This window comes from Stomoxys calcitrans, chromosome 2, assembly GCF_963082655.1.
Source record: "Stomoxys calcitrans chromosome 2, idStoCalc2.1, whole genome shotgun sequence".
Lineage (NCBI taxonomy): Eukaryota > Metazoa > Arthropoda > Insecta > Diptera > Muscidae > Stomoxys > Stomoxys calcitrans.
In genome coordinates this window covers 125401837-125416636 of record NC_081553.1, presented here as the reverse complement: position 1 = coordinate 125416636, position 14800 = coordinate 125401837, and the positions used below count along the sequence as shown (strand labels likewise).

At 35.0% G+C, this 14800-nt stretch overlaps 1 protein-coding gene across 3 annotated transcripts in view; it reads left to right on the top strand.

The window, feature by feature from the left end:
- LOC106084472 (gelsolin) overlaps nucleotides 1-14800 on the top strand; it is a 134045-nt gene that overhangs the window by 105123 nt on the left and 14122 nt on the right. For 2 of the 3 annotated variants that reach the window (XM_013248174.2, XM_013248175.2), the window contains 2 exons: nucleotides 5762-5836; nucleotides 10611-10803. In XM_013248174.2, coding sequence (XP_013103628.2) covers nucleotides 5762-5836; nucleotides 10611-10803 — 268 coding nt within the window. The remainder of the gene's footprint in view (nucleotides 1-5761; nucleotides 5837-10610; nucleotides 10804-14800) is intronic. The other variant, XM_059364115.1, reaches the window with a different exon arrangement.

Sequence of the window (14800 nt, the reverse complement as noted above, 5' to 3'; positions counted from 1 at the left end):
CACCATGTTTTACAGTAGCAACTGTGTTTCGTTCTTCAAGCTCTGTATTTGGTTTTCTGTACACTATGACCTTTCCATCGCACCCAAAAAGATTAAACTTGCTCTCGTCTGCAAAAATGACTGTTTTCCAAAATGATTCGGGCTGTTTTACATACATTTTTGCGAAGTTTAGCCTTTTCACTCGGTTTATTTTATTTATAAAGGGCTTCTTACGTGCAGTTCTTCCTCTGTAACTATGCCTTTTGAGTGTATTTCGAATTGTTTGTGTAGTAACTTCCTTCCCTAAATATTGCATAGTGTTTTTACGAAGAATGGTCGCATTTGTCTTCGGAGTTTTCTGAACTTGCCGCACTAGCCAACGCACATCTCCAACTGAAAGTGCTTTTGGTCGACCAGATCTTGGTTTATTGTCAACAGTTTTCGTTTCTGTCCACTTTCTGATGATGGATTGTATAGTAGATCGTGGTCTATTTAATATTTCACTGATAGTTTTTTGAGTTAAACCATTCCTGTGGTGTTTTATTATCAAAACTTTTACCTCATCAGAAACCTCGTTTTGCTTACGACCCATTTTGACAAAAACTATATTTTCAATGAAATTAAATATTTGCTGTCAAGGGCAAAGCCTCCTTTACTAAATAAAACAGAAAAGGGGGATTCCCAAATAATATTTGAACTTGACTTTGATGATAGCACATCAATGATGAATACTTTTTTTGTTCTGTTTTTGGTGTTATTATATAAAATTGCATTTTTTGCGCTAATTAAATTTATTTTTTGAATTTATTTTAAAACATATTACGAAAAATAAACTATTGCATAAAACTGCATTATTTGTTTACTTTAAATTTTCTTCAATTACCCAAAATAAGTGAATTTATTATCAATTTTGCTAATGATGAATACTTTTTTTGACCGCTGTATAAGGACAATATTTATCATCACCTATACCATACTTTAACTTACAAAAATGCAAACAAAAACTAAAAACTATGCGATCATCTTCGTCGGCCGTTGTCTGTTTAGAAACCGAGGATTGCCTATGGGAACAGCAGCCTCGTCCATAATAGCCGATTTTGTGATGGAGGAACTATTGGACCAATGCCTTCGAAACTGTGATATTAAAAAAATTTAATTTATTTAATCTGTGTAAATTTTTAACAAATTAGTTTTTGAGAGATATTTGTTTCCTGGCAATTTTATTTTGGGGCAGGAAACTAAATGTTGCATATAAGAATTTGTTTGTTCACACAGAGCACAACATGTATCCTTTTCTTTTAGGTGATCATATGAGAGCTTGCAATAAATCATTCGTAAACGGAGAGTTACAGTTATGTCTTCTCCTGATGCTGGCGACATTTGTGAGGTACTGTACCATTCGGTATGACAGCCATATATAAACTTCTCCACAAAGAGGTGTCGCATTACAGCACTCCGTTCGGAGTCGGCTATAGAAAGGAGGCTCCTTATCATTGAGCTTAAATAAACTTCTCCACAAAGAGGTGTCGCATTACGGCACTCCGTTCGGAGTCGGTTAAATAAGGAGGCTCCTTATCATTGAGCTTTAACTTGAATCAAACGGCAATCATTGATATGTTAGAAGTTCCTTAATGGAATGTTCATGTAAAAAATTTTGCATTCTTTCTACCCTTCCAAAACCTACGTATAAATTTTATTAAAATCCATCTACTTTTTCATATACAGCGGTCAAAAAAAGTATTCATCATTAGCAAAATTGATAATAAATTCACTTATTTTGGGTAATTGAAGAAAATTTAAAGTAAACAAATAATGCAGTTTTATGCAATAGTTTATTTTTCGTAATATGTTTTAAAATCAATTCAAAAAATAAATTTAATTAGCGCAAAAAATGCAATTTTATATAATAACACCAAAAACAGAACAAAAAAAGTATTCATCATTGATGTGCTATCATCAAAGTCAAATTCAAATATTATTTGGGAATCCCCCTTTTCTGTTTTATTTAGTAAAGGAGGCTTTGCCCTTGACAGCAAATATTTAATTTCATTGAAAATATAGTTTTTGTCAAAATGGGTCGTAAGCAAAACGAGGTTTCTGATGAGGTAAAAGTTTTGATAATAAAACACCACAGGAATGGTTTAACTCAAAAAACTATCAGTGAAATATTAAATAGACCACGATCTACTATACAATCCATCATCAGAAAGTGGACAGAAACGAAAACTGTTGACAATAAACCAAGATCTGGTCGACCAAAAGCACTTTCAGTTGGACATGTGCGTTGGCTAGTGCGGCAAGTTCAGAAAACTCCGAAGACAAATGCGACCATTCTTCGTAAAAACACTATGGAATATTTAGGGAAGGAAGTTACTACACAAACAATTCGAAATACACTCAAAAGGCATAGTTACAGAGGAAGAACTGCACGTAAGAAGCCCTTTATAAATAAAATAAACCGAGTGAAAAGGCTAAACTTCGCAAAAATGTATGTAAAACAGCCCGAATCATTTTGGAAAACAGTCATTTTTGCAGACGAGAGCAAGTTTAATCTTTTTGGGTGCGATGGAAAGGTCATAGTGTACAGAAAACCAAATACAGAGCTTGAAGAACGAAACACAGTTGCTACTGTAAAACATGGTGGAGGTGGTTTAATGGTTTGGGGGTGTATGGCGGCTTCAGGAGCGGGAAATCTTGAAATTATTAATGGAGTAATGGATCATAAGTATTACATTGACATTTTAAAGAGGAATTTAAAAGATAGTGCTGTAAAACTTGGGCTTGGTAATAACTTTCAATATTATCAAGATAATGACCCCAAACATTCTGCTTTAAATACCAAGATGTGGATGCTGTATAACTGCCCCAAAGTCATTAAAACTCCTCCTCAAAGTCCCGACTTGAACCCAATTGAACATCTTTGGGAACGTCTCGAACGCAAATTGAGAACGCGCAATTTTTCGAGCAAGAGTCAAATGCAACAGGTGATAATGGAGGAATGGACTAATATAGACCAAAATATAACCGCTAAATTAGTCCAATCGATGTCAAACAGTTTAAAAGAAGTTATAAGACGCGGTGGTCGAATAACAAAGTATTAATTTTTTTAAATTATGTTATTTATTTTTTTGCAATGATGAATACTTTTTTTGTTTAATTTTTTGTGTTCAGCTGTAAAATGGCCCTTTTTGTTACAATAAATACTATTTTTTTCTTTAAAAAAAATGAAATTGTGTACATATATATCACACAAGCACTACTGCATCATTAGTTTAACATGTTTTTATTCCAATTGTCTTTTGTAGACTTATTAAAAAAAAAAAACATTGAATGATGAATACTTTTTTTGACCGCTGTATATCTCACATAAACCTATACAATTTGACTTCTTAAACCCACGGTTGACTTTGATCTCGACTTAATTTAACGTTTCTCTTGCATGGCTATTAAAATAAAAATTTTCTTCAACTGTAAACAGTTTAAAGTTAATGGCAGCATTTATTTGGATAGCAAAAAAAGCCAATTTATTCAAATTCGATTAAAACATTTGCAACAGTTATAATAGCTTAAATATAATTGCATGCTCTATCGAACAACAAAAAAAACAAGTAGAGATGAGATGATTCCCTTTAATTGAGATAACAATTTTTAATTATAAATTTACGTTTTTCCTCTGGCGGTATAGGCAAGCTAAGCTCACTCTCCCATGAAAAGGGGCGCATACACGAATCTTTTTTTGCCATGCTTTAAACAATTTATTTGAATCTTTATGTACAATACATAACATACAATTGTGAGTAGGTATGTAATGCATATATATTGTACAAACATGCATAATTACCTACATATAAATTTATTCTCTCTTTTTTGTTGTTGTATAAATACCCATTTTATTCACTGTCTTTTCCATAGCTCTTTTTTTTAATGCGCCGATTAAAATTAATTTAATTTCTTAGAAAACGATGCCGATAAGAAGACCATGTTTAGCATATCTCTTTGCAAGAGGAAAAAATTAAAATTTAATTAATTTTTTTAATGAAACATCAATGAGATTCAAGCGATAAAGCAATGAGCATAATGTGTTGTATTCGCGTATTAGGTTGAGTTAGTGAATAACATCATCAGTTGAAGTTGAATTGAAATAATTGTTGCTTTCATGGGCATAACGATGGACATCTTCAAGCCTTTGAGTAAATTGTATGCTGCGTGTTCATTTAGATTTTAATTTGACTGCTTGAATTTATTGATATTAAAAATAAAAATAAACAGAGTAAAAATGGTAGTATAGGCTATCATGTTGCAGACGAGCGGGAAGGGAAGCTTGCAATCTTTCTAGCTATTCCTATTAGCCAAGTACGTAGTGTTAGAGTGCTGTTTTGCTGGAATCAAATCCAAATTTTTGGAATAGTCCAAAATGCGAAATGTTCCCCAAACACCTGCAAGAGGGTCATTGGCAAAAATTGGGGTATCAAATGGGGATACTTAAGTGCCCATACATAAAAGTACAAAATAAATCGACCAACAAGTTCGGCCGGGCCGAATCTTTTATACCCTCCACCATGGATCGCATTTGTCGAGTTCTTTTCCCGGCATCTCTTCTTAGGCAAAAAAAGAATATAAGAAAAGATTGGCTCTGCTATTAGAGCGATATCAATATATGGTCCGGTTTGGACCAAAATTAAATTATATGTTGGAGACCTGTGTAAAATGTCAGCCCATTCGAATAAGAATTGCGCCCTTTGGGGGCTCAAGAAGTAAAATAGAGAGATCGATTTATATGGGAGCTGTATCGGGCTATAGACCGATTCAGACCATAATAAACACGTATGTTAATGGTCATGAGAGAATCCGTCGTACAAAATTTCGGGCAAATCGGATAATAATTGCGATCTCCAGAAGCTCAAGAAGTCAAGATCCCAGATCGGTTTATATGGCAGCTATATCAGGTTATGGACCGATTTGAATCATACTCGGCACAGTTGTTGTATATTATAACAAAACACGTCGTGCAAAATTTCATTTCAATCGGATAAGAATTGCGCCCGCTAGAGACTCAAGAATTCAAGACCCAAGATCGGTTTATATGGTAGCTATATCAGGTTATGGACCGATTTGAACCATACTTGGCACAGTTGTTGGATATCATAACAAAACACCACGTTAATAATTTCATTCAAATCGGATAGAAATTGCGTCCTCTAGAGGTTCAAGAAGTCAAGACCCAAGATCGGTTGATATTGCAGCTATATCAAAACATGTACCGATTTGGGCCATTTACAATCCCAGCCGACCTACACTAATAAGAAGTATATGTGCAAAATTTCAAGCTGCTAGCTTTACTCCTTTGAAAGTTAACGTGCTTTCGACAGACAGACGGACGGACATGGCTAGATCGACTTAAAATATATATATATATATATATATATATATATATATATATATATATATATATATATATATATATATATATATATATATATATATATATATATATATATATATATATATATATATATATATATATATATATATATATATATATATATATATATATATATATATATATATATTATGGGGTCTTAGACGCCTATTTCGAGGTGTTACAAACATAATAAGGAAATAAGTATAAGGGTATAAAAACCGTTTTTGGTGATAAAAATTAGCATTTTCATAATTACACCAGAATTTTATATCTCAGCCCTCGTCTAAGAAATATGCCTGCATCAAGTTTTTGTTTTTTCATTTGATTCAATACCTGAATTTTTTCCGTTTTTTATTTCAGAATTTCGAACCTGTGGCATATCCCAAAAATAACTATGGTAAATTCTACACTGGTGACTCCTTCATTGTCTTAAATGTAAGTACGAACTCATACATAATAGTACCAATAACAGTTATTTCATAAAACTTTCCGATGAATATGTGTTTCATATCCATACAAATTCGCATAATAGTGAAACATGTTATTATGTACTTTTCTTTCACCTTTTCACCTAAACTTTTCCTTTTTTGTGGTATGTGCGAAAAAGGTGAAAATTCATTTATGTGTGTGACACTATAAAAGTTTTGGAGAACTTTTCACCCTCAAAAAATGTGTATTTGAATAACATCATACCTCTGCTACTGCAAGTAGTTGAACAACTCACTGGTTTTTTTGGGAGTTTTCGTTTTCTGTGAAGTTTGAATATGTTGGTGTAGTAGAGTATCAGATATAGAGTCCAAGCTACATCCTTGCCCACCCATAAAGGCCAAGGAAATTATTTTTTTAATGTGACCACTTTTTGGGTGTTAATGAGGAAATTAGCTCAGTGGTGCGAGGGACTAATGAAAAGCGTGTATATTTACTACTCCTTTATGCAACACAGCTAGTCCCAATATAATACACTACCCATATAATACACTACCCATATATGCGGTTGTACTACGAAGTAGGCGATTGAGCCCTCACTCGTTTATCTATGAGCACCAAAGGCGTCACTCACCTGATTCAGCATAACATATAGCGATGTCGCAGGTGCTCGCCCTCGCGAGTCGAGTTATTGGTTATTCCACTACGTCAACAAGTGCCGCTTGTCGTTAATGGACGAACCACACTTGGCACGATTGTTGCAAGTCACAACAGATCAATACATGCAAAATTTCAATCCAATCGGATAAAAATTGGGGCAAGATATCAAATCTGGAGATCAGTTTATATGAGAGTTTTATCAGACTATACACTGATTTGAATCGTACTTGTCATGATTGTTGAAAGTCGTTACAGTAAACTACGTGTCATCCCGATTCGATAATAATTGCAGATGCTAGGGCTCAAGAAGTCAAGTCGAAGTACCACCTTATAGATGGGCTATATACAAATCTATGGACTATTTGCCATTCCAAACGACCTATGTCAATAAAAATTTTCAGTGCAATATTGCGAGCGGTAAGCTTTACGCGTTCGATCACTATCGCGATTTCAACAGACGGACGAACATGGCTAGATCGACTTAGAATGTTTAGACTGAAGAAGACATACATACATTTTATCGGGTCCCAGATCAATACTTAGAATAGCAAACGGAATAACTAGATTAGTATACCCCCTAAATTAGTTTATACTATGATTTTAGGTATGCAAAATAAATTCCGAATCGTATACTCATGCAAGTAGTGTGATTAGTTTGAAACTTTTACAAATGATTCAACCCAATATATTTTATCTCGCATTAATGTATGTCTTCATGCTTTCATGATCTCTTACACACATATGCTATGTGCAAGCCTTACAGCTCAGTCAGATTTTTTTTACCCTACATCGCCACTGTGACATTTGTTACTTAGTGCATTTGTTTGTAACACCCAGGATGAGATATAGATCTATTGATAAGTATACCGATCGACTCAGAATAACTTACCGATTCGATTTAGCTATGACCGTCTGTCGATCTTAATTTATGTACAAATAATTGGTCCCAATTTTCATTCGATCATTTTCAAATTTTGCACATACCCTTGTAGAGACGTAGAGACGAATCTTGTTGAAATTGAAAATATTGATTCCGATTTGGATATAGCTCCCATATATATGTTCATCCGATTTTGAGAAACTTTGCATTAAAGTGCTCATTTGTTAAGCAATTCCCTCTGGCAGGAAAGACTTTTTGTGACCCTCGACATTTTTGGTGAATTTTATAGAAACCATTGCAAGCGCATTCATTGACCAATCTTCCCAGAATTTTGTACAACGCTTTCCTCGACGACTTCCACAATATCTAAGAGGTTTGTTCGAAATCAGTTCAGATTTAGATATAGCTCCAATCAGGGACGTAGTCAGGGGGGGCCCTCGGGCCCGAACCCGACAAAAGACAAAAATTCTTTACAATCTATTCTAAAGACAAAATTTTTAATTAAAAAAATTCATAAAATTTTTCTAAAGACTACATTTTAATAAATTTTTAAGGACTAATTTTCAGCGAAAAACTCTTTAAAGACAATCTTACCTCGAGATTATTTTTTAAAACCAAAATTTAAGTTTTCCATAAACATTTTTAAAGGCTCTTTATCATGATTCCTAAAATTTCTTCTATATACCCGAAGGATGGGGGTATATTCATTTTGTCATTCCGTTTGCAACACATCGAAATATCCATTTCCGACCCTATAAAGTTTATATATTCTTGATCAGCATAAAAATATAAGACGATTTAGCCATGTCCGTCCGTCTGACTGTAGAAATCACGCTACAGTCTTCAAACATAGAGATATTGAGCTGAAATTTTGCACAGATTCTTTTTTTGTCTATAAGCAGGTTAAGTTTGAAGATGGGCTATATCGGACTATATCTTGATATAGCTCCCATATAGACCGATCCGCCGATTTAGGGTCTTAGGCCCATAAAACCCACATTTATTATCCCATTTTGCTGAAATTCGGGACAGTGAGTTGTGTTAGGCCCTTCGATATGCTTCTTCAATTTGGCCCATATCGGTCTAGATTTGAATATACAATAGCTCTCATATAGACCGATCTCTCTATTTAAGGTTTTGGGCCCATAAAAGGCGCATTTATTTTCCGATGTCGTCGAAATTTGGGACAGTGTGTTGTGTTAGGCCCTTCGACATTTCTTTTCAAATTGGATCAGATCGGTCCAGATTTGGATATATCTGCCATATAGATCGATCTATCGATTTAAAGTTTTGAGGCCATGAAAGGCGTCCGATTTTGTCGAAATTTGGGACAGTGAGTTGTGTTGGGCTCTTCGAAATTTTTCTGAAACTTGGGCCAAATCGGTCCAGATTTGCATACAGCTGCCATATAGACCGATATCTCTTTTTGTCTTGGCCCCATAAAAGGCGCATTTATAATCCGATTTGACTGAAATTTGACACAGTGACTTATGTTAGGCTTTTCGACATCCGTGTGGTATATGGTTCAGATCGGTTTATTTTTAGATAAAGCTACTTAAAAGACCAATATTTTTTATTCACAATTGAGCAATTACTTGTACTTGTAATAAGTATTTGGTCCAAATCGGAACATATTTCGATATAGCTGCTATGCGACATAAGGTATGCATTTTTCTCCGGATTTTAACAAAAGGTGGTTTACATATATACCCGAGGTGGTGGGTATCCAATGTTCGGCCCGACCGAACTTTACGCATTTTTACTTGTTAAAGACATATGTTTAAACCATTACGCCTGACCGTACGTTTAGGTACTCAAAAGTACAAAATGGTCACTTTTTACCCAAAAAAGGTACGAGAAAGGTGAACTTAGCATAGGGCGAACGGGTAGAGTTAGAACTTCGAAATTTGGCTTAAATGATTGTTGTTGCGAAATTAAGGGGGTGGATAGAGAAAATATGTAAAATAGTAGTGGAAACGGAAGAATTGTACGTTTAGTACCTTATTTGGTACCATGTCATACTTTCTTTGCTGCTTGAACTAGACCTCTGAAATTTAATATGTAGATTCTACTAAGAAATATAAGTTGGCTGACTGAGTAAGTTTAAATAATAACGAATAACTAAATAGCTTATTTACTTTTACTGTGAACGGGGAAGGATAAAATTAAAAAAACTGCTAAAAATGATCGATGTCTTGACAAATATACGATAGGTTAGGTAAGGTAAGAGTGGCAGTCCTTTACAGACTCACTTAAACAATTTTAAGTCCATTGTGATACCACAGTAGCGACAGACCAAGGCTTCTGGCGGGAATCGAACCCACGACCTTGGCACTGGTAATCCAAGCACGCTACCAACTCGGCTACCGTGCCCAAAATATACGATAAGTTGTATCAAATATGAAATGTTGAAATAGTACCAGAAGTGGAATAATAAGTACTGTAATTGGTACTATTTAGTACTTTCTTTATAGATTGAGGTACAGATCTGAAATTTGGGACACAGGCACATCCTTGCAGTATGTATCGGACGAATAGAAGATTTTGTTAATATTCGCCCATTTTGGTACTAAAACGTACAATATGGTCCCTTCTTTACGGATTGAGCCACAGCTCTGAAATTTGGAATACAGTTATATCTAGGCATTATGTACCGAGCGAATATTTGTTCATTCAGGTACTATAAAGTAGTACTTTTTGCAGACTGAGCTACATCTATGAAATTAGGGATGCAGGTACATCTTGGCAGTATGCAACGGATAACAAGAAGATTGTTTTAAAATTTGTACATTTAGGAACTAAAACGTAAAAAATGGTACATTATTTTCGTATTAAGCTAAAAATCTTAAAACTGCGATACAGTTGCACCTTGACAGTATTTATTGGCCGCCTAGATAATTTTTTCAATTCGTACGGTTAGGCACTAAAACATTCAAAATGTTATTTCTTTATAGATAAGGCTAAAGCTATTAAAATTGCAATACAGTTACACCTTGGTATTGGGTGTACCATCGGGGGCTGGGAAGCGACTGGGCATATGCTAGTAGTATATTCATAATTTAGAGAGTTTATATTGACGTAGCGATTTTTTCAAATATTTTGAATTTTAAATAGCTCCCACTTTGTACCTTTAGGGTAGGTGTAGTGTATTATACAGTCGGCACCACCCCAATTTTGCCTTTCCCTACTGGTTTTAGTTTTAAAATTTTTTAATATTATTTGTTTTTTTTTTACATTTTGCAGACTGTCCAAAACAAAGACAAACAACTCTCTTGGGATGTGCACTTTTGGTTGGGCTCTGAAACATCCGTGGATGAGGCTGGTGCTGCCGCCATTTTGACCGTGCAACTTGATGACCTACTTAATGGTGGACCAGTGCAACATCGTGAAGTTCAGGATCATGAATCGCAATTGTTTTTGAGCTATTTTAAAAACGGTAAGTTGTGCTTGGCTATAAATATCACATGTTTTTTTTTTGCTCTGCCTTTTTTCACGGCTTTCACATTCCCTGCTCATCGAGCAATGAATTACCCAAAGAATTTTGTATGGTGAAGATATTCCTTTTCCAGCAGCAACTCAAGTGTGTTAAAGGAATTTCTTAGCTGAACGCTTTACGCCGCCATATTTCTGTGCCCATTGACTCCTGCTGGGATTGCATGCACCTGTGGTCCTATATCTTCGGTAGTTGCGGTGATGGAAGCTAACAATGGCTGAATGTTTTGGTTGTTGCCGTTGTTGTCGAATCCTGGCTGTAGTGTTAATATTGCACATCGTGGCAAAAATTTAAAAAAAGAAAAACGTTTTGACTTTTTGGCTGCTTTTGAAGTAATTTCCACTCTACTATGTATGAAGAAAGTGTGTTTACTTTTTGGATAGTTTTGCTGTCGAAAAGGCTACCTGCCCATGGCCAATGAACAATGTTGCCGAACTTTGGCGGAGTGTTTTTGTGGTTAATGGTCGGTCCATCTTCTTAAAGTTTTGTTCTAATGGCTTATTAAAGAAAGTTTGAAGGGATTTCGTTGGGAAAAGGCTACTTAGAGAATCATTGCAGCATGGTTTTTCTTCTATGGCATATTCATGGTCCTCCCTTGAACATATGGATTATGCGGAATTAGCTTTAAAACTTAATGCAAGACAATGGTGTAAAAGAAAGTTGAAAAAGGCAAAAGGGGAATAAGGGAAGAGATTTTTTAACATTTTTTTTGACAGTGGTAGATAATGGACTTATAAAAATATATGGAATCAGATTGGGTCCTGCAGACTATGTGGTTGTCAGTGAGTATTTCACTATAAAACTTCTTTGTTTGCGAAAGCGAAAATGTTTGGTTTGGTTTTAAAACTGCGCACATTTTTTTCGGATTTAGCTTTTTCCATAGTAAAAATATAAATTGTTTTGCTAAAACAGCAAACATTTAATGTTATTTTCAAATGATAAAAGTTGTCTGTAGTCTAAAAATTTTATTAATATGTTAAAATTTATAATATACATGCATCTTATCAAATTTTAGTTCTAAATCAGCAGACAGCTTTGCTTTTGTTAAAATCTGCAAACTTACTCGTTAGTTAGGGAAATGGTCATTAGAAACAAGTAAAAGCGGCCGGGCCGAATCTCATATACCCTCCACCATGGATCGCATTTGTCGAGTTCTTTTCCCGGCATATCTTTTTAGGCAAACATATGATAAAAGGAAAGAATTGCTATGATATCGGATCTATAATATCAAGTTAATGTCCGATTCGGACTATAATTGAACTGAATGTTGGAGATCGTAGTAAAAGTCATTGTGTAAAATTTTTGCCAATTCGAATAAAAATTGCTCCCTTTTGGGGCTTAAGTTATTGTCCGATTCGGACTATAATTGAACTGATTGTTGGAGGCCGAAGTAGAAGTCGTGTAAAATTTCAGCCAATTCGAATAAAAATTGCTCCCTTTTGGGGCTCAAGAAGTAAAATAGGGAGATTGGTTTATATGGGTCCTATATCAGACTATAGACTGATTCAGACCATAATTGGTACGTATGTTGAAGGTCATGAGGGAAGTCGTTGTACAAAATTTCAGCCAAATCGGATAATAATTGCGACCTTTAGAGGCTCAAGAAATCAAGATCCCAGATTGGTTTATATGACAGCTATATCAGGTTATGAACCGATTTGAACCATACTTATCACAGTTGTTGAAAGTCATAACAAAGAATGTCATGCAAAACTTCAACCAAATCGGATAAGAATTGCGCGTTCTAGTGGTTCAAGATCGGTTTACATGGCAGCTATATCAGGTTATGGACCGATTTGAACCATACTTAGTACAGTTGTTGAAAGTCATAGCAAAACACCTCAGCCAAAATTTCAGCCAAATCGGGTAAGAATTGTGCCCTGTAGAGGCTGAAGAAGTCTAGACCCCAGATAGGTTTATATGACACCTATATCAGGTTATGGACCGATTTGAACCATACTTAGTACAGTTGTTGAAAATCATTACAAAACACGTCATGCAAAATTTCATTCCAATCGGATAATAATTGCTAGAGTGCGCAATTATCAAGAAGTCAAGATCCAAGATCGGTTTATATGGCAGCTATATAAAAACATGGATCAATACAGCCCATTTACAATCCCAACTAACCTACACTAACAAGATGTATTTGTGCAAAATTTCAAGCGGCTAGCTTTACTCCTTCGAAATTTAGCGTGCTTTCGATAGACAGACGGACGGACATGGCTAGATTGACTTAAAATGACGATCAAGAATATATACACTTTATGGGGTCTCAGAGGAATATTTCGCGGAGTTACAAACAGAATGACGAAATAAGTATACCCCCATCCTATGGTGGAGGGTATAAAAACTCCGAAAGGGTTTGAATTTCTCAGGCCACGAAAGAAGGTGCAGTATTTTTGTTGGTATTGAAAGGTTTGAGTTATGTGTTCTTGCTTATTTAAAACATGTAAAGGCGGGCTAAAGTCGGGCGAATCCTCCCTTTTGATACTCTACACCATATTGGGAATGCAGGAGATACGTTTAAACGGGAGATGCTTCTTAATCTGATCCATTGATCGTAACTGAAACTTTAGTGAGAAATTTTGTGAGGATCGGTTAACAAATGATCAAATTATTACAATGTTAGTCAAAATCGGACGAAAATATGTATGGGAGCTATATCTAAATCTTAGAAGATTTTTACCAAAATCGGTACACATAGTTAAAACCATAGAAAAAGGCATTGTGCAAAATTCAGGAAAATCTGGTAAGAAATATGCTGACAAAGGCTTAAATTCTGAAATCGGATGATGCAAATATATACTCGTATATGGGAGCTATATTTGAATCTGAACCGATTTCTATGAAATTCAACAGCAATGCCGGAAGACATAAGGGATTTTTTTTTGTGCGAAATTTCATGTGGATCGGCTAACAAATGGCCAAATAATCGCAATATTAGTTTAAATCGGACGAATATATATGTTAGAGCTATATCGAAATCTTAACCGATTTCGATCAAAATTCACACGTTTTGTGGAAGAAGAAAGTGAAGTGCAAAGTTGGGAGAAGATATCAAGGGATTCTTCTCAAATGTGACTGCAAAGACTTTAGAAGTGAAAGTCGGGCGATTTATATACATATGTGAGCTAAGAGACTTCCGAATGTCCTATTTCGTGATGATGATATTATTACAGTATTAATATGGGTCGGGCGAATCCTCCCTTTTGATACTCTACACCATATTGGGAATGCAGGAGATACGTTTAAACGGGAGATGCTTCTTAATCTGATCCATTGATCGTAACTGAAACTTTAGTGAGAAATTTTGTGAGGATCGGTTAACAAATGATCAAATTATTGCAATGTTAGTCAAAATCGGACGAAAATATTTATGGGAGCTATATCTAAATCTTAGAAGATTTTTACCAAAATCGGTACACATAGTTAAAACCATAGAAAAAGGCATTGTGCAAAATTCAGGAAAATCTGGTAAGAAATATGCTGACAAAGGCTTAAATTCTGAAATCGGATGATACAAATATATACCCGTATATGGGAGCTATATTTGAATCTGAACCGATTTCTATGAAATTCAACAGCAATGCCGGAAGACATAAGGGATTTTTTTTTGTGCGAAATTTCATGTGGATCGGCTAACAAATGGCCAAATAATCGCAATATTAGTTTAAATCGGACGAATATATATGTTAGAGCTATATCGAAATCTTAACCGATTTCGATCAAAATTCACACGTTTTGTGGAAGAAGAAAGTGAAGTGCAAAGTTGGGAGAAGATATCAAGGGATTCTTCTCAAATGTGACTGCAAAGACTTTAGAGTTGAAAGTCGGGCGATTTATATACATATGTGAGCTAAGAGACTTCCGAATGTCCTATTTCGTGATGATGATATTATTACAGTATTAATATGGGCAGACAAACCGACAAACAGCC